The sequence below is a fragment of the Bos indicus genome, chromosome 5 (assembly GCF_029378745.1).
Source record: "Bos indicus isolate NIAB-ARS_2022 breed Sahiwal x Tharparkar chromosome 5, NIAB-ARS_B.indTharparkar_mat_pri_1.0, whole genome shotgun sequence".
In the NCBI taxonomy this organism is placed as follows: domain Eukaryota; kingdom Metazoa; phylum Chordata; class Mammalia; order Artiodactyla; family Bovidae; genus Bos; species Bos indicus.
In genome coordinates this window covers 108863292-108887194 of record NC_091764.1, presented here as the reverse complement: position 1 = coordinate 108887194, position 23903 = coordinate 108863292, and the positions used below count along the sequence as shown (strand labels likewise).

At 46.0% G+C, this 23903-nt stretch overlaps 1 protein-coding gene across 1 annotated transcript in view; it reads left to right on the top strand.

Moving 5' to 3' along the window:
• Window positions 1-333: 333 nt before the first annotated feature.
• The window catches only part of DCP1B (decapping mRNA 1B), a 42525-nt gene continuing 18955 nt past the window's right edge, over window positions 334-23903 (top strand). Inside the window, exons 1-3 of the mRNA XM_070790330.1 lie at window positions 334-516; window positions 4467-4507; window positions 6497-6624. Of these exons, the coding sequence (XP_070646431.1) occupies window positions 373-516; window positions 4467-4507; window positions 6497-6624 (313 nt within the window). The 5' untranslated portion in view covers window positions 334-372. The remainder of the gene's footprint in view (window positions 517-4466; window positions 4508-6496; window positions 6625-23903) is intronic.

Here is a 23903-nt window from a genome sequence, read left to right as displayed (position 1 = left end):
TGGTTCTGGTCCGCAGACCCCCTGAAAGGGTCTCAGAGCCCCCCCTACTCCCCCACCCACGGCGTCGAGGACCACACTTTGCGAACTACCCGGCGTCCGTACACGAGAAATCGCAGTATTCCCTCCCTGTTCAGTTACGCACGCTCGAGGCGTGTATATCACTACAGGTCTGACCGCGGAGCGCCAGGAGCAGAAGTGCCAGGCGTTCAGCTACGCTCCGGTACCCGGGATGCGCACAGCATCGCGCGGGGGCAGCCTGGCGGTTGCCGTGGCAACGATCGCGGGCCCGCGCGGGGTGGCCATCGACCAGTGACGCCTGAGAGCTCCGCGCTCCGCCGACAGGGCTGCGGCGCCCCGCGGGCGGACGGGAAGATGGCGGTGGCGGGTGGCCCGGCGGGGAAGGGCCGCGACATTAGCCTGGCGGCCCTGCGGCGCCACGACCCCTACATCAGCCGCATCGTGGACGTGGCCAGCCAGGTCGCCCTGTACACCTTCGGTCACCGGGCCAACGAGTGGGTACGTGCGGGCGGACGGGGTCGGGGAGAGGGTGGGGGCGGGGCGAGCGGGGACGACCCTCCCGCGGTCCCTCGGTCCGGGGATCCCGACCGCCCGTCCCCGGGCCCCTCCCGTGGCGTGGACCAGACTCACGGAGCGCGGACCGGACTGAGCCCGGCCGAGCGGGTCGGACATCTCCCCCGGCACGTCCCAGCCGGCCGCGAGGAGAGCCCGGACGGGACACAGCCCCGCGCGTTCCTGTCGCCTCGCCAACTCTCTCCAGCCGGTCATTACAGTCCCCCCGAAAGCCACTCACAAAAGCGAAAACACTAAGAAGTGGGTCCTGACATGAGAGAGAAGAGAACAGCTTTGCTCTAAGTTCGTAACCGAGGAAACTCACCGAAAGGGGCAGGGATGGAGAGATGCGGGGACCCCTGTCCCGCGTGGTCCCGGGGGAGGAAGCGGGCTGTGTGTCCCCTGTTTTCGGGGGAGTGTGTCGCCTGTGTTTGTGTAAAGGACTTTGACCGACGTAATGGACAGTTTCAACGCCATCTTTTCAAATGTGGATATTCTACATTTTGCTGTTTGGTGCAGTGTAGAAAAGTGCCAGAAGCATAGTGTCTTAATGCCGAGGAAATACCAAAGTAGAGATGAGGGTCGGAAGTGTGGTTCCCTGGAGTGACTTGACACCAGGGCTAGAGTCTGGGGATTCAGAGAAGTTAACGTGTACAGAAAGGGGTCCCCCTTGAGTAAAGGTGGTTTCCTACAGGCTCTGGACAGGGTCAGTGAGTCAGGCACGTGTTACCATAGTTACCGAGTGAGTAACTGTAGTGGTTACCTGGGGAGGCCTTTCTACAGCCTCATCGGAAAGCCCAGGTGTCACAATGCATTATTTACAGGAGTTATGTTTTCCTGCTTCCTGGACTTGTTGCCTTCAGACAGTGCATAATTCATCCCACAAAAGGTCATTCTTTCAGAGTACTCATTTTCAAGGTTGTGGTAGCAGGAAAAAAAGACAGAGACCTGGTTTAGCTGCAGGGCAGTTGCTGGGGGCAAAAGAACTGTCACCGTGTCTCCACAGTGGGAGCTTTTGGACAGAAACCTGATGGAAGTGTGTGGGACATTCTTAAGATAGAGGAGACAGTACTTGGAGGTGGACATAAAGGAGGAGGGTTCTTATGACACTAAATATGGATGAAGGATGACTTCAGGCATTCAGCAGGAGGAATATGGAAGGAAGAAGGGACAGAAAATGAGCTGCTGTAAGGAAAGTTAGGGCTTCCCTGGTGGCATGGTGGTAGAGAACCCGTCTGCCAATGAGGAGACCCGGGTTTGATCTCTGGGTCAGGAAGATCCCCTGGAGAAAGAAATGGCAACCTACTCCAGTGTTCTTGCCCAGAGAATCCCATGGACAGAAGAGCCTGGCACTAGAGAGGGGGCAACTAGAGAGCCCTTGCATCACAGCTGCTGAGCCCGCCCCCCCTCAAGCCCCCTCACCCTCAAGCCTGTGCTCCACAACTAAAGAAGTGCCCAAGAGCCACAGCGAAGACCCAGTGCTGCCCAAAAGGAAGTACAGCCCGCCAATCAGAGTCTCTGGGTGTGAGGCCCAGGCATTTGTTATTCGTTGAAGGCGTCTTAGGTGACTCAGATGCTGCGTATGTGATTGAGAAAAGCAGGTTTAGAGGGTAAATGGAGACTGACTTTTCATTATTTTAACAGAATAATCAGATGTAGATTATGTTGTTTGGAAAGTGTCCACTAGTCTGCCAAACCCCAGTAGTTTGCGGACTAGCATTGTTTTACATTCTACTTTATTGTTTTAAATTTTGAACGGCTGAATTTTTTTAGCACTTCTTAGATTTTATAATATAGTATCAAATCATTAGATTGTACTTTTAAAATTTAAGCTAAAATCCCTCAGAACTGTAAACTTTTAATACTTTAACATAAAAGTCTTTTTTACTTGCAGGACGTAAGGAGAATCTAATAAAATTTTGCTTTTACTGTCTCTCAAACCCCCAAACCTGGCTTTGCATAGAAAGAAAAAAAAATCTGCTTACCCTGGATAACTGTGGAGGGAACAAGAAAATGCATGAATATGAGCTGTTTCAGCCATAATAAACCAGAAATTGACACCCAAAGGCCTTTTCATCTAAGTGTCCTAGAGCCTTTGATAAAAAATATGTTTTTAATAAAAAAGTCTAGGTGGTGTAAGCTGGTCATCCCTTTTCAGTGGAGAAACTGAGACAAAGAACATAAATCAATTCAGAATTGCATGTTTTGAGTCAGAGAATAATTTCAGGAGAAGCATGCCTTGAATTTCCAAAACTAAAATTGGACATTAAAGCCCTTTTTTTTCCCTTAAGGAAAAGGTAATTTCTGTTACTGCTTTGTTAAGGAAAAAACAAATAAGTCAAAGGCTATTAGCTTTCTCTACACTGATCTGTTCTCAAGGCAAGAATATTGAAGTGGTTTGCCATTCCCTTCTCCAGTGGACCACATTCTGTCAGACCTCTCCAATCCAACCAGTCCATCCTAAAGCAGATCAGTCCTGGGTATTCATTGGAAGGACTGATGCTAAAGCTGAAACTCCAGTACTTTGGCCGCCTCATGCGAAGAGTTGACTCATTGGAAAAGACCCTGATGCTGGGAGGGATTGGGGGCAGGAGAAGGGGACGACAGAGGATGAGATGGCTGGGTGGCATCACTGACTCGATGGACATGAGTTTGGGTGAACTCCGGGAGTTGGTGATGGACAGGGAGGCCTGGCGTGCTGCAATTCATGGGGTCGCAAAGAGTCGGACACGACTGAGCAACTGAACTGAACTGAACTGAGTACTGATCTGTATGAAATCTTGCCTAGGATATGGGATGAAATAGTCCAGAGTCAAATACTGAAAGACAGAAAAGTGTTCTGTCTTCATAGCAAGTAGTCACTTTACTTAATCCATTTAAGGATGATGAAATTACTTGAGCATGGAGAAGCTCGTGCTTCCAATTTCTTGTGTGCCTCTTGAGAATTATCATTTTAATATTATAGTTTTGTTTCCTAAAGAAAGTATTTTTCACCAAAAAGACAAGAGTACTTAAATTTTGAATGGCACTGCTAATGGACATTAAAAAATAACAAAATATTGAGAGGTTTAATAGAATGCTGGGATTAAGCCATGTAAATAGCAAAAGTATATTTAAAATTCTGAGTTACATAGTCTAATTACTAGTTAATCAGACAAATGCATACCTAAGTTTTTTTTTTTTTTTTAGTAAGCAGAGCATTTTCATCAGGGCCTGGAGAGATGGAAAAGAGCCCTTCCCAGGGAACTGAAATGATCACTTCTCATTTTCACTTTACAAGTTTCCCACTTCCTTTGAGGCTTATTTCTTGCATCCTAGCTGGGTGATGTTTCCGTCTTACTTTATTTCAGTTTTCTGCACCAAATAGGTGATTAATTTGTCTAAGAACCGCGGCTGCGTCGCTGTCTTCTATGTAGTAGATGAAGTAGAGTTACAGGCAGGTCCTCTATTCTCCTGGGTGACAGGACATGACAAGAGAAAAGGAAACCAGAAAGCGGAGGCAGAGAGGGTCGTGTGACACCAGTGGTGTCTGCGGCTGGCCGTGCCCCCAGCCCAGGGACAGAGGGCTGGCGGCGCGTGTACTACCACCCTTCTTTCTTAGGAGGCTGCGGCATGTTTGTTTCCTTTGTCCAACCAGAGGTGTGTGTGGCCCCTGTGCTTGGTAAAGAGAGGCGGCAATGGTTTGTTTGTAAATGGCAATAGGAGGGCACTTCCTGCTGCTTAAGCAACAAAGTCACCGCTGACAAAGTCTGCTTTTCGCCTTTCCCTAAGAATTACCCCCCACTTGAAACAGAATCGAATCCCTATTCTCTAAGATACTGTGTTCTCTGACCTCTGTGACTATTTCCTATTAGTGAGGAGAATATGCTTAAGTTGCTGTTTGTTTTATTTCTTAGGAAAAGACTGATGTGGAGGGAACCTTATTTGTTTACACAAGGTAAGAGTCCTTCACTTTTATAAAGAAGCTGACAGCCTTTGAGTCCTGTCTTTAGCTCTGTGTGTCCCCCTTCCTCAAGTGGAGTTTTATTACAGTTCAGAGACGTGCAGGCACTGAGTCTGAGTTTGAAGTAACTAGTTGACATATGGAAGGGAATACTGAATAATGTCATCTGTCTAGTGTGGTGAATACTAATTACAGAATATAATGTGAACTCCAGTATAGCTGAACTTAAATCTTTGTGTTCTTTTTAAAACAGAATTAAATATTTATTCTTCAGCTCAAGTGAGTGGTACAAAGTGCTTGAATATAGTGAACTGATGAGGAGCTAGGAGTGCACTGTTGAGAATGTTAGATCATTTAAGCAGTGTCTGGAAGAGAGTGTTATTGGCCACCCCCGCCTCTGACTCTTTAAAGAAGCATGATCCAAGATTAAAGATGTCTCTGAGTCCTCCATTGTATAGCTAACAAAATAAGTATTAGGAAAGATTTAATAAATTCATGTTTTAGGGTAATTTTTATCACATATTGTTAATATCTGTATAGTTAACACATACACACAGAGATATGTAGTGTGAGTACTGTCTTGACAGCTAAACTTCTTGTTCGCATAAACATTCACATAAAATGCCATAGCTGAGTCCTGTCACCATCAGCTGGTTTCAGAGATAGGACAGAGGCCTGGTGCAGACTCTTCTCATACACACACACACACACACACACACACACACACACTCTCTCTCTCTCTCTCTCTCTCTCTCTCTCTCTCTCTCTCATCTGTGTTTATACGCCCATTCATCTTTGAAGATAAACCACGGTGTGGCTAGACCATCCCCGGGATCAGGTGACAGGCAGTGCCTGGACAGCCGCAGAGGCTTTGCAGAACTGCCAAAATACTGGAAGGATCAAATTCTGATTCTGTAAAAACACCTAATCCCATTTTAAAAATGATGTCTTTGCTTCCCCCCATGTCTGTCTGTAATAGAGTTACGCCCAATGGTGGTTTTCAGAGCACCCTCTGTTGAGAGCTTTGGGAGTCACTCTTCACACTGCCCCAGAATTTAACTTGAAATGATGGTCGTGATTACATCTGGTATTGCTCATATGCCCAGCACCGCTCTACCACTCAGTAAAATAAATTAGGCAAGGATGGCCTTCCATCAGTTTTAAAATAAATCTCAAAAGAAAACTGTGGTTAGTAAATCAGGTGATTGGAGGTGAAATAAAACTTGAGATGCAGACCCCGTTTCTCCGGGTTGCACACAGCATCCCTGTGGGCGTGTCCCCCGGCCCCGAGTGAATCTGCAGGCCTGCACGTGTGCCTTGTTTTGTTACGGAAGTTGCACAGTTGGGTTGGTGTCTGGCTATCCTCCAAGGGTAGACAGATGCACTTGTGGTTGTTAGCTTCGGTGTGATCAGGGTTCTCCCTGCCTGACAGACAGTAGGCACTACAGGTTTATTGAACAAAATTAAAAATAAAAAGTCACTAAATGTACAGTTTTATGGACAAAAAATGTTATAGTAGCTTATCTGTGAGACTGTTGGCTTTATCTTGAAGAAAAGTAGATATCTGCTCTTTGCTTTAAATTGTATAAACTTTTAATTGTACTGTATATCCTCACTAGTTCATTGACCAGAGTTACATTGTTTCTGTAAGAAATGATGCAACTTTCAATTTCAGACCAACACCAACATTTCCTGTAACTGTGATACAGTCAAGCTTCTTTAAAAGTATGTGTCAGTAATTTTTTTTAAAGTGGTTACCATGTCTGCCTTAAATGAGCTTGCAGCCTAGGTGGGGAAACGAGCTGTGTGTCTGTGCACCCCCACCCCCCAGACATAGGGCTGGACTTCACTGTACTCGTGCGCACGTTGGTGCGGCTCACGGTGAAGGGGCAGGAAGGCTGAAGGTGCGACGGCCGCCCCTGTCCTGGAAACGCTTGGCTCTGAACGCCCCCTCTCCATGTCCCCTGCCCCGGCGACCTCTAGGTCCGCATCTCCGAAGCACGGCTTCACCATCATGAACAGGCTGAGCATGGAGAACAGGACGGAACCCATCACCAAAGACCTGGACTTCCTGCTACAGGACCCCTTCCTTCTCTACAGAAACGCCAGATGTGAGTCTGCACGTGTGAGGGACCGTGGTGATGGTCGTGGTGTTTGGTGTCCGTGACTGGGGTCAGCACGGGTGGCCTGGGAGGTGCAAGGCTCGGCAGGGGATGGTGTCTTCCTCGGGAGAGTTAGATGGAGACAGTGTGACTGAAGGTGTGAGTGTTTAAAGCTCGTCCTCCGCAGCTGGGCCGCTTTGTGTGTGAGCCCGAGCGGGGCCGGGGAGGTGAGTCCTGGGCCGAGAGACCACAGAGGACCTCGACTAGCGATTGAGCTTGTGGGTCCCTGCGGCTGAGCATCCAATGGGATGCTCGAGGGAGGGGGCCTGTCTTCCAGAAGCACTGTCTTTTGAGTGCATAGTAAATGGACATTAAAGTCCAATGAGGTTTTATTGTTAAGAACTTCCTAACACTTGGTAAAGCTGCAGTCCTGTTAACTAAGCAGTCCCTGTCAGGCTTGAAATGAGGTAGCAGCCGCCCACCCACCATCTATGTCCATTTCCCTCTTGCGTCTCATCTGACTGCTTGTGCTGCACTGTGGGGCGGCCCACAACAGTGGGTGAGAGTGACACGATTCAGGAGCTTCTCCACACAGGAAATGGGAGCAGACTAGGAGCTGCAGGATCACGGGTGCCTGTGCTTGCTCCGTGATGACTTTGCAGTTCAGAAATGGTTTCTGTTCATCTTCCACCCTATTCTTTGAGCTCAGGGTACAAGAATTTGCCTACTGTGTACTACTCAGTGTTACCTTAGTAACAAATGTAACACGAGTCATATTTTGTGCTTTATCCCCATTGACTTGTTCTGAAGTAAATATAGCATCACTTTAATACTATATTTACTTAAAATTATATTCACTTGTAACTGAGTTGTCCTAATAGGTGGTCATCCTATTTAGAGCATGCAGTTAACCTTTTATAAGAAAAAAATTACAGGAATGCTATTAAACATGACTTTCTAATGGCAGGTCCTGTGAAGTGAGAAGTTTAGTAAAATAGAGAAATATTTTGTTTTCTATTCCTGTTTCTTTGCCCAAAGGTGTAGTTTAATCAATTGTAACTTGTAGTTCAAATTTTTTGTGTACTTACTGTTATGTCAGGTTATATTTTCTTTTTTTGAGATTATTAGATTCTATGTGAGATTGATTTGTAATTCAAATCCTAATAAAATTAACCACAAAAATAAATATAAAATGAACGACTGTCAGTGGCTTATAATAATTTTTGGTTGCTCTTATTTTGGATAAATACTGAGTCTAGTCGATATGGATGATACTGACCAATTCTTGCTGCAGTATTACCTATTAGGTAGTATATACTATACCAAAGATAGGAAAATACAAGCTCTGTTTGACATGGTTGATCTCCTTAGCCCCACAGGGTTTGTCTGCTAGGGTCTGGTAAACATGCTCAGCCCCTCCTGGGCTCCACGCTACGCTGTCCCATGCTGTCCTGCGGGCGGCTGGTCTGAATCGAGCTGATCTGTGTGTGTCAGAAACACACTGATTTTCACAGACTTTAGTACCAAAAAAAAAAAATGTAAAAAAAAAAAAATCTCAGTAGTCTTATATCAGTTTACCTATTGAAATGGTAATATATTTTTTAGTATATTGAGTTAAATAAAAAGTCTTATTAAACTTAATTTCACCTGCTGCTTTTTATTTTATTTAAAATTCCATTTGTGGCTTTCCTTTGTGGTTCACCCATGTTTCTATCGGATGCACCGTTCCAGGTGTTTTCCTTCATTTTCCCATGTTTCCTCGTCCCAGCTCTGAGGGGCAGACTGCTCCCTGCTGCTTTGCAGCTGAGAGAACCGAGCGTCTGGGGGCCGCAGCCCTGCCAGACCCGCACGTTCTGACGTCAGGCCCGCTGCTTTCCCTGCACCTGCTGGGCTGCCCTCGCCCCTGTCCCGCATGAGCGCAAATCGAAGGCAGCCTTCTCGGTGCATGTTCAAGTGTCTCTAATGAGCTTCCATAGGAAAAAAGTGAAATCAGTTGAACAGCGGGGAGTGAAAGGGAGTGAATCTGTTTACCTTCCTGAGTTTATTTTGCTTTTTGTCTTTATTATCTGGTGCATCTTGACTGTGCAGCCAGTCATTCGGTTTTAGTTTATTTACAAAAGCCTCTTCAGCCTCTGACATCTGAGTTTCCCAGAAGGCTTTGCTCCAGGTGCTCTCAGAGGGTCAGTACCTTGCAGATGTTTTTAAATAACTCTGATACTCAGTGTGATAACTGCCCCGGGTTTGTATATTCTCTGGTGGTATAAAGATTCATTCATCAGCCTTTGGAAGATGAACCCAGCTTTCCTCAGGACTGTTTTTTCGACTGTACCTCTCGAGTTCTGTTGAGTCAGGGATCTCTGTTTAGTCCTAACGTTTTACTTGTGCCAGCGTGTGTCACAGGCCAGGTTGGGACACGTCAAGAGGCAGCACTGAGAAAGGGTTCTGGTGGGTTTTTCAGACTCTAGGTTTTTAAACACTAAGTTTAAAAAAATTAGTACCTGAAGAGGTAACTGTCCCTTTCTAGAATTGTATGGATTTAGAAGAGCAAAATAAAGAGGTAGATATCTCAAACTTTAATTTAATTAAAAACAAATGTTAATGAATAAGTAACTTTGGATTTTGGCCAAACACAACCTATATGGTTTTATTACAGTAAAACATTCATGATGTTTAAGCCTGGCTGTCATGAAGTTTGACCTCTGTAAGCTTTCAAGGTACATAGGGTAGTTGCTGTATTAGGACAGAAATTTTATTTTCTCAACAAACTTACACTGAGCATTACTGCCTCCCAAGCATGACGTCATCGCTTTCTATGGGTTATTTAATTCTCATCACTTTTCCTTAGAAATCCTCCTATTTCTGTTTTGTAAATGAGGAAACTGAGATTAGAGGGATTACATAATTTACGGAGTCTGTAACTTTTTTGAGATGGAAAGAGCATCTGAACTGAGTAAGCCCAGCCTCAGACGTGCAGGCCCACGCAGCAGAAGTGCCAGCAGAGGAGCAAGGGGTCTGAGCCAGGTTTACCTTTTAGTTTTGCAGTGTACGCTCCAGAGGTGAAAAAGCAAGTTTCTTTTTTTTTAGGTTGAGGATCTACTATATCTCAGTTATTAGAAAAGAGAATATCAAATAAAAATAATGTCACATAAAGCTGAATTTGGCCATTTCTTGTATATCATTACCCTCTAGTAACTGTTTGCCATTTCAAAACTAAATAAGATTCTGGTATAGGGAGATGTATTTTAGAACCATATTTTCCTGTAAGACTAAGACTGTATCATCTTATTTAAGATAAGTTACAGACAGCAATGGCAGGAAGATTTCAGAGCTTAGCCAGCATGTTGAATACAGTATTGTCTATGGTGACAGAATTAGAATGAAATTCTTTTGAGCTGGTTGATTTTATTGCAGACATAAGCTTGGCGCTTACAGCAGATCAGAAAAGGCAGAAGTCAAGATACTTAGAATCAAAGCTGTTTTAGAAAACCGCTCAGTTTTAAAGTGAATTCACCATATTGGGTAGTTTTGTTTTCATAAAGAAGCACAATTTGAATGCCTCATTGACATTTTAGGATCTGAGAAAAGCTGCCTCAAGTAGTGGAAAAGGGTGAAAGTGATGGTTACAGACAGTCCTCCTCTTTCGGCTACACTGCGTCCTACAAGTTCCCTTTTAAAGTGATTGGCTGGTAGACTTCTGGCTCAACGTGGTAGATTGAACACATTCCTGAAGCAACTGAAATGACAATGAAGGAGTAAAAAGAAGATACAAACCCACGAAGATGGAGGGTGGATTTTATGAACAAGACAGAGGAGGACCTGCTGTGACTGCTTCACTCATCACGACCGCTAGCTGTTGCCCTGCAGGAGGTGGCACCTCTGGTCTGTTAACATCAGACCCGACAGTGTGATCTGGTTCCTCCCGACTCACCCCTCCAGGAGGCTTTTGTATAATCCTCTCCCCACCCCAGGCCTCAAGTACGGTTGTGTGAGTCACTTTGGCCAGAGAGATGTGGGTAGAAGTGAGCAGATATGTACAAACCAGCTCCTGACTGACCACATCTCTTCCTTCTGCTGTGAGGACTCAGGTTGTTTAGGCAGAAACTGCTCTGTCAGCCTGGGTCCTGGAATGATGGTGACATGATACAGAGGTGGCCCATGACAGACATGTACTGCGTAAGCCATTGACATTTGAGTGTTGTTTGTTACTGCAGCGTAACCTGGGCTATTGTGACAGATACACAAGCCACGCAGGAAAGTGGGGGAATCCAAGCATAGGTTGGAGGTAAAAGAATTCTGAGAACAGTGGTAAAAAGTCCATGGTGACCCCCTGTGCAGCTGAACTAAAGAAAAGTCTTTAGAGTAAGAAGATGGAGGGCTTCAGAAGGGTATCCAAGAAAAAGTTTACACCTGAGAGTTTGAATCTCTTGGGGTATTTACAGTTCCTTTTTCAGTGATTTTGCTTAATGATGTAGAAACATTGAAAGCTAAGGGCATGAAAAACAACAAGGGAAGCAATTCTTAATTCCTGGGAAAACAAAATTTTGTGCAGAAAAGGAAATTGAGTCATAGTACACCATTTGGCTCCACTGATCATGAAGACAAACACCAAATGTGAGATAGTGTTATACTTTACATTGGAAGTACGAGGTGGGGAAATTGTGTTGTGTTTCTAGGTGAGAGTGTGCATGTATTGTCAGGAAACTAAATTCTCTTCAGTGTATTTTTTAAGAATCAAAAAATAGTGTAGGGACCTCTCTGGCGGTCCAGGGGTTAAGATTTCACCTTCCAACGCAGAGGGTACGGGTTCGATCCCTGGCCAGGGAGCTAAGATCACATATGCTCCACAGCCAAAAAACGAAAGCATGAAACAGAAGCACTACTGTAACAAATTCAGTAAAAGACTTTAAAAATGTTCCGCATCAAGAAAAAAAATCTTTAAAAACAGAAGGAGTACACATGACATAGGAAAACAGATTGACACAACAGAGAAAACACTGGATGAGAAAGAGATGGAGAGCAGAAGTCACTGTCAGGGAGGAGGCTGCTTTTGGGGAGCAGCAGTCAGGCCCATCATGGCTGGAGAACTCTGCTGTTGGTTGTAAAACCTCAAAGCGTCTGATATTTAAAATTATATATATATATGTTTTATTTTTATGAAAATTTAAATTAAAAATACAACTGGAGAGGGCTTCTCTGGTGGCTCAGTGCACCTGCGTAGCAGCCAGCAGGGGACATCTCGTGCCCCTGTCTATAGAGCTCGGTCTCCACGGAAGGGACTTTAGCATGCGGTGATGGCAAAGTGAACTCGAGGCTCCCAGTGGCCGGGTCTCAGCCCTTTCCTCTTTCCAGTCCCACGTCCATCCCAGGCCAGGCTTCCGTTACATTACCTGCGCTGGTTCATAACTCCTTAGAGTGAGAAATAAGCTTCCAACACCAGCCAAAATAGAGCAGGTTCACACTGACACTCCTCTCACTGGCTATAGTGAAAGTTGTGGACAGAAAACCAGAGAGCCTGCGGATTCTAAGAGTAAACAACAGCAGGCGTATCAAAAGGGAAGTGAGAACTTGAAGAACAGCCAGTGTGGTGGCGAGTCTCCTGGTTTATTTGCTCCTGCTTTATCTCCTGAGTGTGACTCAAGAGCGAGCCATGTTCCAGGACTGCGGACAGAAGCAGCAGAAACCAGGGGAAACCTCTCTGTGGAGGCCTGGAGAGTGCGCTCCTGTGACTCAGAGTGTGAAGAGTCTCCCCTCCCCTCCCAGCCCGGCCCGAAGCCGGCTGCCCTGCAAACCTAGGCTGCCACCTCAGCAGTGAGGGATGACAGGCACGTGACATCCCACGGAAAGGCTGCCTGAGAGACTGGAGAAGGGTCCCCTGTGGCCTCAAGCGTGCAGGGAACTCATACGAGATGTATATATATAGGCTTCCCAGGTTGCACCAGCAGTAAAGAATCTGCCTGCCAATGCAGGAGACGTTCAATCCCCGGGTTGGGAAGATCTCCTGGAGGAGAGCCTGGCAATGCACTCCAGTGTTTTTGCCTGGAGCCTGGTGGACTATAGACCATAGAATCACAGACTCAGACACAAGTGAAGCAACTTAGCATGTGTGTGTATACACACACACAGACACACACACACACACACGTCTTCCCTGTGGCTCAGACAATGAAGAGTCCACCTGCAATGCAGGAGACGCAGATTCAATCCCTGGGCTGGGAAGATCCCCAGAAGAAATGAATAGCTACCCACGCTAGTATTCTAGCCCGGAGAATCTCATAGACTATATAGACACTGGAGTCTCAGAGTCAGACATGGCTGAGTGACTTCCACTTTTTCATATACATATATATATATATATGGGCTTTTTTATTGATGTTTCTTTGCTTTACCCTGCACGCTGCCCAGCTATGGAGACTACTTGACAGTGTGAGAAGTTAGACCTCTTGAAAGAAACCCTGACTCTGGCCAGAAGACTGGGGAGAAGGGCCCCTGTGAGCTGGAGAGTGCGCTGGACAAAAAGACGCCCTGATTCTGTCCCTGAACTGACACAGATCCCGAACTCACCTGTGAGCATCATCCACACACACACACCAGAGCCACAGAACCGCAGCCAAGACCCAGAGAGCTAACCCACCATGTCCGCCACGGCCACGCACCAGGCCAGCCCCTGAGTGGCATCTGCACAGGGCAGACACACCTCTGAAAACAGAGCTGACTTGGGAACCATCGTCCACAGAAGGCGGGACGGGACTTCCAGTCTGTTGTTCAGTCACTCAGATGTGTCCGACTCTGCAATCCCATGGACTGCAGCATGCCAGGCTTCCCTGTCCTTCACCATCTCCCCAAGTTTACTCAGATTCATGTCCATTGAGTCTGTGATGCTATCTAACCATCCTCCTGTCTAAACCTGAACAGCGTCTCGACACTCTGAAGAGTTTTCAGAAGACTCAGATTCTCACAATCTCAACAAAATGTCCAAATGCAACGCAGCATTATCCATCACACAGAGAGCCAGGAAAATCTGACAGCTCTCATGGGGAAGGTTGGTCAGCAGATGGCTGCCCCAAGATCACCCACATGCTGGCGTGGTAGGCCAGTGGCTGGCTGTAAGGCAATTACTGTGCCCTGTGAGGTGGCACAGGTCCTCAGAGATGAGTGGAAAGATGGAAATTCTCAGCAGAGAAGCAGTGTAAGAACTCAAAGGGAACATTTGGAACAGAAAAATAAGGTGTCCAGTGAATGGCCTTACTAGCAGTACAGAGATGGCAGAGGAAAGACGAGTCAGTGAACATGAAACACATCAGTAGATACTATCTGACCTGAAGAATATACAGGGAAAAGGTTAAAAAACAAAGGAAAAACAGGGCCTCACAACGCCTGATGGCCAGTACCAAAAGGTCTGAATTTGTGTCACTGGAGTCCCACGAAAGGAGAAAGGCTGCTGTAGAAAAAGTATTTGAAGAAAGCATGGCTGAAATTTTTCCAAATTTGGTGAGGCACAAATGTATGGATTCAAGAAACTCAGAAAACCCCAAACAGGGTAAACTCAGAAAAAAATCATGCCCATAACCATCATCAAACTGGTGAAAAACAGACTTTAACAAACAAAAAGCCCTGAACCAGAAATGACCCATTACAGAACAATGTTTTGAACGACAATAAATTTCTCTTAAGAAACCTTGGAGTCTGGAAGACAGTGCTGTCCCCCTAGAATTCTATCTCTAGTGAAAATGTTCCTTGGGAAGGAAAGTAAAGATACTCTCAGATAAAAGAAAATCTTCAATACTTCCCTGTCAGCAGACCTGCTGTGAAATAAAGGCTGAAAGAAGTTCTTCAGACCTAAGGGGAGTGTTGCTGAGGGAAGGTCGGGGCCTTGGGGTAAAGGAGGAGCAACATAAATAGTGAAAAAAAAAAAACGCTCAGATTCTTTAAAATGCAAATGACACAAAAGCAAAAGTTACAGCAGTATCAGGAGGGGGATTCTTTGTGTATAGATGTAACTCACATGACAGCTGTAAGGTTAAGGGTGGTGGGGGACAGGAACTGTGTGGTTGTGAAGTCTTTGCGTTTTGCTTGAAGTGGTGAAATAACTGTGTAAACTGAAGTTAGATATGTATAGTGTGATTCCTAGAGCAGCCACTTAAGAAAGAACCAATAGATAGATGAAAACTGAATACTAAAACATTTTAATAATCCATAAGAAGGCAAGAAAGGAGGTACCAACAGAGCAAAAGACAGGGGAGACAAACCATGGAAACGCTAATTAAAAGAAAACCTCTTGGGAGTAACATACACACTACTGTGTAGAAGAAAAACAACAGGGACCAGCGGTCTACCACAGGGAGCTCTGCTCAATACTGTGTAACAACCTATACGGGAATTGAATCTGAAAAAAATATATATATACCTGAAATGAGCACAATGTTATGAATCAACTATACTTACATTTTTTAAAATAAATAGATTTTTTTTTAACTTGACGAAAGCCAGAGATGCTATATTAATATCAAAGTAGACATCAGAACAAAGAAAATTACCAGGGGTAAAGAGATACATTGCATAATCTTAAAAGGATCAATTCACCCGAAATACTTAACCATCATTAATACATGCACACTCAAAAGTTAAAACCCGCAGTTGTGCTTGGAGACTTGAGCCCCGTGTTCTGTGACTGGCAGAACAAATGGCAGCAACACATCTGTAGGGGACTTGAATAACACCATCGACTCACTTGAGGCAATTGACGTTTATCGGACGTTCCACCAACCACAGCAGAAGACAGCCTCTTCTGAGGTGCTCATGGGCCAGCGCCCAAGGTCAGCTTTATCATGGGGCATAAAGCAAGCCTGAAGATTTTTAAAGAAATAGGAACCATACAGAATATGCCCTCTGACCACAGCAGAACTGAACTAGAAACCAGTAACAGATAACCTGGAATACCCGCAAAAGTTTTCAAATTAGACAACACACATCTAAATAACTCATGTGTCAGAGAGGGAAGAAAATTAGAAAACAAGCTGAATAAATATGAAAAGACATGTCAAATGCGAGTGATATTGGGCTGGTAGGGAAATTTATAGCGTCAGATACTTCTATTAGGAAAGAAGAAAAGTCTCAAATGGGTAATTCAGGTTCCACCTTAAGAAACTAGAAAGAAGAGCAAATTAAGCCCAAAGCAAGCAGAAGGAAGGGAAAATAAGAGCAGCAATCAATAAGACACCAAAAAACAGGAGAGAAAATCAGCAAAACCTAGAACTGGTTCTTTGAAAAAAGTAAAACAGATAAACCTAAACTCCTTGCCAGAATGATCCAGCTTGCCTGTCTGTACAGGTCAACCATGACTGCCATGCACATTACCTCTTTCTGTTCTAACTAAACTTGTACATACCCAAAAGACTTCTCTACAAACCCTCATAGTAATTTTATTTGTAAGAGGATAATAGCAGTGAGAAGGTCAAATTTGCACAGATAGGTCAGAATTTGGAAGCACCCTCTTGTGAGACACTGGTTCTCGGTGCCAGGTCACCATGAATGAACTAGTCGTGGACCACCCGTGCTATGCTGAAAGCATCGGCATGGGTCGTAAATTACAGTCCCCTTGTGCACAGGCCTCATCTTATCTTTTATTTGTATTCTGTGTTACCAAATGAACACGGCAAATGACCAGATCTGGATAAGTAGGTAGGCATAATGTACTTAAAGTAACTCCCAGATACTTGTATCTTAATCCGAGTCATTACACACCTACATATGTCTGATGTTTCTGTCCAGTCTAATGATGTTCTGCTCAGGGTGATCGAGAAGGAGCCACAGAGTGGCCCCGCTTTCCCAAAATCCCTCCCTCTTTATGACTTCGTGATGGAGATTGACACAAAGATCCTGCCTTGAGCTCAGGTCACAGTGCTTGAACCTGGGCAGGTGGCGGAAGATGCAGGGGGTTTTGGTGCCATCAGCCTCTCCTTGGCCTCAGACCGCTGGGAGGAGCGAAACCTCTCCCAATCCAGCAGATTCTAAGTCCTTGAGGCTTTATCATCTGTTGTCTTAACCTTGGAATCAGTTCAGGCAGTTACTACAAAAGCAATTTGAAAGGTTAAAAGTGAGCCCTGTGTAAATTTATTACTAGGGAAATGAAAGTCATGTTATCTGCCCACAGATAATGGCGAGTTTATTTTTCCATTCTGAGATCCCTATTGGTATGTCCGTAGCCTCAGTTAGTACTTCCTAACCTTTTGGGGGTCACAGAGCCCTTTGAGAATCTGATGGGCTTCCTGCCTGCCTTCTTCCCCCACACCTTCAAATATCAGCTTTTTTCCTGCTACGGGCCAGGCCTTGTTCTGGGGGACTGTGCTTCATGCTGACCCACCTCCAAAAGCACCTGTCTGCACGTGCACACACCATCTCCCATACAAACTTCAGGGATTGAGTATTGAACCACTGAAGTTGTCTAGAGTCCAGAAATCCCTTCAAAGTAATTGTACGAGACCTCCCCGGTGGCACGGTGGACAAGAATCCACCCGCCAATGCAGGGGACACAAGTTCGATCCCTGGTCCAGGGACATCCCACAGGCCACAGAGCAGCTAAGCCCACGCAGCACCACCACTACTGAGCCTGTGCTGTAGAGCCCGCAAGCCGCAACCCCTGAGCCCGAGTGCTGCAAGCACTGAAGCCCGTGCACCCTGGAGCCACCGCAGTGAGAAGCCCACACTCCTCAACTAGAGAGTAGTGTCTGCTTACTGCAACTAGGGAACAGCCCACCCAGCAACGAAGACTCAAATACTTGACGCTCTTGCTGACAGAACCTTAGTGTTTGCAGGAATGACAACAGAATGTTGTCTGTTCAGGACCTGGGCAGGGAGAGGAAGATCCTCGTTCAGACCACGTTGGCGGGGAGGGGTGGGTACAGGGAGTTTGACCTTTCATGGCGGTCAGAAGAGGTGCTCTGTGCTGTCAGTGGGCTCATTGCTATGCATGAGTGCAGTGGCCGGGACAGCCTTCAAGGACACTCTACCCGCCCCCCGCCCCCCACCCCCAGCCTGTGCTTCTTAAGAAGAAGCAATTTTAAATTTACACTGTGGGCAACAAATCTTACTCATTGTAGCCTCCTCTGCCATTCTAACTGAAAAACTGACCTCTTCCCTACAAACCATGGCTCAGGAGCTAATGTGTTTTCATACGTGATTAAGGGGCGCACGTCTACAGGGAACTGAGTGATGACGCTTGTCACTCCATCCTTAAACCCAAGAGTTGCCTTTTTGTTCTCTTGACGGGGTTCAGCACGTGAACGGGTCTGAGCTCTGAAGGAGACTGTTTATCTCAAGAACTGGCCCGCTCTGAAAAGCCACAGCAGAGCCTCACTGTGGGTTCTTGTGTTTCTGCTGTTGCCTTGGGATACCCAACAGCTCCCTGGGTTACACGCTCTGTGTGGGTCCTCAGCGCTCCTCTCGCCTGGCCAGCCAGTCCACGCGGCCTTCACTCCTCATCCTTTGGGACCAGGGGACTCACTGCAGACAGGACCTCACACGGAGTTCAGGGGAAAACTCTCTCCTTGGAACTTAACAATCTGGCATGCGTAGATGAGGAAGACCATGTGACAGCACTGTGTAAGTGACGCACAGATACGATGTGAGAGGAGAGTCAGAGAGAGGCCACTCTGGGAGATTTCCCTGGTGGCCTAAGACCCCACGCTCCCAATGCAGGGGCCCCTGGTCAGGGAGCTGGATCCCACATGCCGCACCCGCAAGATCCTGCATGCCACAACTAAGAACCCAGCGTGGCCAAAAAAATAAATAAATATTTTTAAAGAGAGGTCACTTTTATTTTATCTGAACCACAGAGACTTAACGTCCTCGACTTTACCAAGAAACATCTGTGTAGCAGTGCTGTTTGGATTTACGCGCTGCTCTTGTGACTCGACAATGACTGTATTTTATCATTTGTTTTTGAAAGCCCAGACTAACATGCTAGAAGTCTGGATCTCGGCAGAGAGAAACTGGATTCCAAAACGTTTTCTGAAATGCTTAATGAGTGAAGCGTCTTTTAGTTTCCCTAACACGGTGCTTTGCATGTGGCAGTCGCTCGGGACGGCTGCATCGAGTGTGTCTATTCTTGTCCAAAAATCACTTAGAAAGTAGTCTCAGATAATCAATTTGAAGCTATTGGGATGTTATTTTTAACCCACAGAAGGAAAAAATTACAATTTTTTCATGTTCCTGTGGGTTTTGGAGAAAGGAAGTTTTAGGCAAGAACTGGTATTAGAATTATCCTCTGTGTCAACCATAGGACTCTAATTTAAAAAGGAACCAAACCATAATTTGACTGCTTATAACCGAAAGGGCTCTGGGTTAAGTGGGGTCTGCTATTTCCATAATTATAGATTAAGGTTGAAACGAAAGACGTACAGAAACTCCAGCTTATTTTCCCTCAGTCACAAACTAGCATGAGGCCCCATTACTAAACCACTGCTGTGTGAAATCTTAGAAATTTTTCATTGATTATATATTTCTATGGTTAGTGTATTTCAACAAAGCTATTCCTATCGCTGCTGCTGCTGCTGCTAAGTCACTTCAGTCGTGTCCGACTCTGTGTGACCCCATAGACGGCAGCCCACCAGGCTTCCCCGTCCCTGGGATTCTCCAGGCAAGGACACGAGTGGGTTGCCATTTCCTTCTCCAATGCATGAAAGTGAAAGTGAAGTCGCTTAGTCGTATCCGACTCTTCGCGACCCCATAGACGGCAGCCCACCAGGCTCCCCCGTCCCTGGGAGTCTCCAGGCAAGAACACTGGAGTGGGTTGCCATTTCCTTCTCCAATGCATGAAAGTGAAAAGTGAAAGTGAAGTCACTCAGTCGTGCCCAACTCTTAGCGACCCCATGGACTGCAACCCACTAGGCTCCTCTGTCCATGGGAGTTTCCAGGCAAGAATACTGGAGTGGTAGCCTTCTCCGATTCCTATCACTAGTAAACACTTAATTCAGTAATCTGATTTCAACATGAGAAAGTCTGTTTTTCATCAACACAAGTTTCTGACCTGTAAAAAATACTCTGTTTTATGTTTGCCTTAAACATATATTCCCCACAAACTATAATTCTATGGGACAAGACTTATATTGCTATATCGAGATTCACTCTGGATAACACAGTTTCAGTGTGTTTTGGGAAGAATTGACAGTTTTAAGATAATGTAGGTGCTTATCTATGTAAGCTTCAGAATACTACTGTCAGATTCGACCGGAATATGCTGTGTTTTCTGCCACACCAAAGCACTAATGCTTGTACACCAAGAGAAACACTTGTAAACCTGCAGATTAATTGCATTATTTGAGCTCTGAGTTGCCGGTGCCTGACAGATAGTCCATCGGGGAACTGGTGTATGGTAGCCTCGTTGTAATAATAAATACACAGGAAATGAGAACACTGGTGCCCACGCAGTGCTAGGCTGTCAGAATTTACAGCTGCAGGGAGCTGATGGCAAAAGCCCATCAGCATAAGTTATGCCAAAGATGATCAGGTGTTTGATGTAAAATAAACTCGGAGTGAGGGCGGGAGCATGAGAGGGTTGGTGGAGGAGAGCCCCATGCTGTGAGTCCCTGGGAAGCTGTGGTCGGCCATGGGGAGGCCTGCCTCGTCCAGACTACAACGTGTAAGCCGGGATGGAGGCACCTGTCGTGAAGATGGTTCAAGATCTAACGTCTTGGATTTCAGTTTAACTCAACAAACATCTGTTGGATACACCACACTGCTCGTAATGCAGTGGGGGGAGCAGTAAACACTTATGACATGGGCTTTTTCTTGTCTAGTCCAAGGATCTACAAAAAACTATAGGAGCAAAGAAGCAGTAGTCTAGAGGAGTCTTGAAGGACAAGGTGTCGGGAGGGAAGACACATCAGAGAGCCCACACCTATCTTCTGGGAGATTTGGGGGTTAACCAGTCAGTTTATGGGCAGAATTAAACTATAAATTTAAATGGCCAACAAAACAGAATAAATTGTTCCTATTTATATTTATTATCACCCATGACTATTTCTGCTGCTTATTTTTGTGTTTATTTACTCTGTTAAATCTCCCAGACTAAAGCAACTTTATCCTCAAATAAATAAAATTAGGAAGTTGGTATATAATTGAGAAGATTCCATGTGACCGTTGATGAACCTGAGGGCAGAGAGACCTCAGATTGCCTGTTCGGGAGCATAAGGACCTCTGTGGGGATTTGGAAGGTCTAATGACATAACGTGCATTTGTTACAAGTGAAACCTTTGGAAGATTAACCCATCTTTTCCTCTGAAGACAGTGAATTCTCATTTACAGTTGGGAGATCCATATAATTTGATCCAAATTAGTGTACCGGTTTAGTCGAGAGGCTGATTCTTTGTCATTGTTTATGGCCTTAACTTTGTAAGGAAGTTATTTAGAAGGAGGAAGGTTGTTTTCACTTCATAGCACTTGTCTAGGCTTTCTCCTGTTTTTCCCCAAATGTGCATGTTTCAGTCACTCACAAAATACAAGCTGCTTCTCATCCACTGGGAACCTTTAGTGTTTGGAGATCATGGGACCCCTGATTTGTGAGGTGCAGTAAAACCATGTCACATGAGAAGAACCAGACCAGGGGCCAAAGATAACAGTGCTATGTGGACTCTCGGGGCCAGCAAAGGTTCTGTCCGGGTTTGGTCAGTGGAGCTGAGGCAGAATATGAATGAAAGAATGTGACTCTATAGGCCTTAAAGAGCGTGCGGATGGAGTGCGTCTTCAGTGCATAGTCCGAATGGGGCGGAATGGCCGGTCAGCACAGAGCAGCCATGCAACCTGTTGCCCAGCCGTGGATACAGAGCCCGCCTCACAACCCCTGCCCTCAGACACCCCGCTTCCTGCACCCCCTTCTCCTCCTTCCCTCCACCCTCCCTTGGGTCCTCGTGAGTTCACACGAACCTTAGTTTAAACAAGATGACTTCCCATCTCTTACAACCACGTCTCCAAGTCATTCAAACATAAACATTGTTTTTATACTTTATGTATTTTGTTTGTAACGGCCGAAGAGGGGCATATTTTATGCAAACAGATTGAACCGGGAAACGGGACTGTGGCCACAGGAGACCACCCTCCACCTGTATGTCAGGTGCTTGAACCACCCACCTGTGCCCACCTCCAGCTCTGACGGTTCATGACCCTCACTTTCTGATTGTTAAACTATCCTGTGGTCTTTCGGAAGGACAGTATGTGTATGTCTGCATGCGCAAGCACAGGCATGCTTAGGAACAAATGCCAGTAATCAGTCACCATCCTTGAGGTCGAGCTACAAAAACTATCGGGAAAATCAGGACAAGAAATCAAGCAATTCTGTATTCTAGCAAAGCCTCAACAACAAGTGTTTACACCAAGTGTATGATTAGATGTTCTTGGTCCTTCCACTGGGATTATTATTCCACTCATTTGAGAAAGACTTACTGAAGGGAATGGGGTTTGAAGGAATTTTAAGATTTTTGGCTTATCCTTAAGTGCCCAGAAGAGGTTTGTGTAATTTACACTCCCTGGTTTCCATGGCTTTTCCCAGTGCAAAGAGAGGACTTAAATGCCTTCTTTCCTGCCTGCTGTCCTATCCTTTTGAGAGAAATTAGTGAGATCACTTTGAAAGGGAATGACAGTGGGGTGGGAGGGGCGGAAGCAGTACCACATCTGACATCCTATCCTGCTTGCACAGACGTCACCGTCGCAGTTCCAGCTGACCTACTCAGTAACCATATGGAAATATGGCTTGTATTTTAAAGTTGCCCACGTTAGCATGAATATCGCTAAAAGATCACAAACCCCCTTCATGATTTGGAGTTGAAAGATTTTTGAGGCCAAATATGGAACAAATGATGAATGTCTTCAAAGAAGAGATTTATAGAAATAGTTGTTAAAACATAAACTAGATGAGGTAACCCCCAGGGAGGTTGGAGAATAACCTCATGCACCATGCTAATGAGGATCGGAGGTCCCCTAATGCAGGTGCACTCAAGGACATCTGCTTTTCCCTCTGTGACCCTTTCAACCAGCCTCTTCAAATATCAATTTTAGACTTTTCTGCTGGAGAAATTTAAAAAGAAGAAAACAACATCAAATACCATCAGCTTGCTCTCTCTCATGTCTACTGTACCCTCAACATTCAGATGTGAGATCTAATACGTAAATTCTGCTTTGCTCATCTTTCTTGCAGAATTAGAAGGAAAGTAGAAGGCGTAAATAGATGGCATTTTAACAGACAGGTCCCAGCGGTGGTACCTTGCCTGCTGCCTCAAACATTGCTCTTTTCAACCAAGAATTCCCAAAGCATGACATAAACCAGGCTAAGGCAGTTTTTAAGCAGAATTTCACGGCTATACTGTTAAAGGCCTGCATTCATCAACATGAAGAAGACTGAACCCAAAATGTGTTCATGGCGTGGGGAGGCCCATCCTGGGCGTCATTAACTGATTTAGAGTGAACATCAACAGTATCTTCCTAGTCCTCCCCCCATCTTTGGGTCTCTTACCTCCAGGAGAGACATAGGAGCAGCTCAGCTGAGCCTCGTGCACCAGCGTACCCCTGGAGCCCGCCTGGGTTTTGGCGGGGCGGCGGGGCAGCGGCTGGTACCCGGGCGTGGAGTGGGGAAAGAAGGCTCGCAGCATGGTGGGTCTGAGGCCCCAGAGTGCTCAGAGCATCTCCCGCTGACCGCTCAGCACCCCGTGTCCCAGGCTCGAGCTAGGCTGCAGCGACCACTCCCAAGTCTGAGAATGCCAGGACCACACCTTCTCCCTCGGTTCTGTTCAGCTTGTCTTCTTTCCTTCCTGCGGCGCCCACTGCCCACCCCAGGCTGGCCTCGCCCTGCGGCCGCCCGGGAAGAAGGGAAGCGAGATGTGATGGATCTATCAGCCCGTCAGCTTGGCACCTCCCAGCCGGTGACAGGCTCTGGTTTGCGTGGGTCACCACCAGCCCCTGGGACACAGGACAGCGATAGGCCTGCCCAGATGGGAACGCGGGCCCAAGAGGCGGGGGCTCCCGTGGAATGTGGCCCAGGCTGGGAAACTATTTTAAGGAGAAGAAAGTTAGGCCCAGTTCTGTGTGTTATCTCATGCTCTCTCTCGGGAGCGAGGACTTGGTAAATCTGTTTTTCCTCCTCGACTGTTTTAAGTTGTACATTGAAATGGCACATTAACTGGGATGAAAAGAGTCGTTTCAATATGACCCCGTTCTAATCTTAAAGCCATGCTGCTTTAGAGATAAGCGGTCAGTCGGGTCCTCAGGAAACCTCCACGGTGCCCCTCCATCCCTTTAGGCCC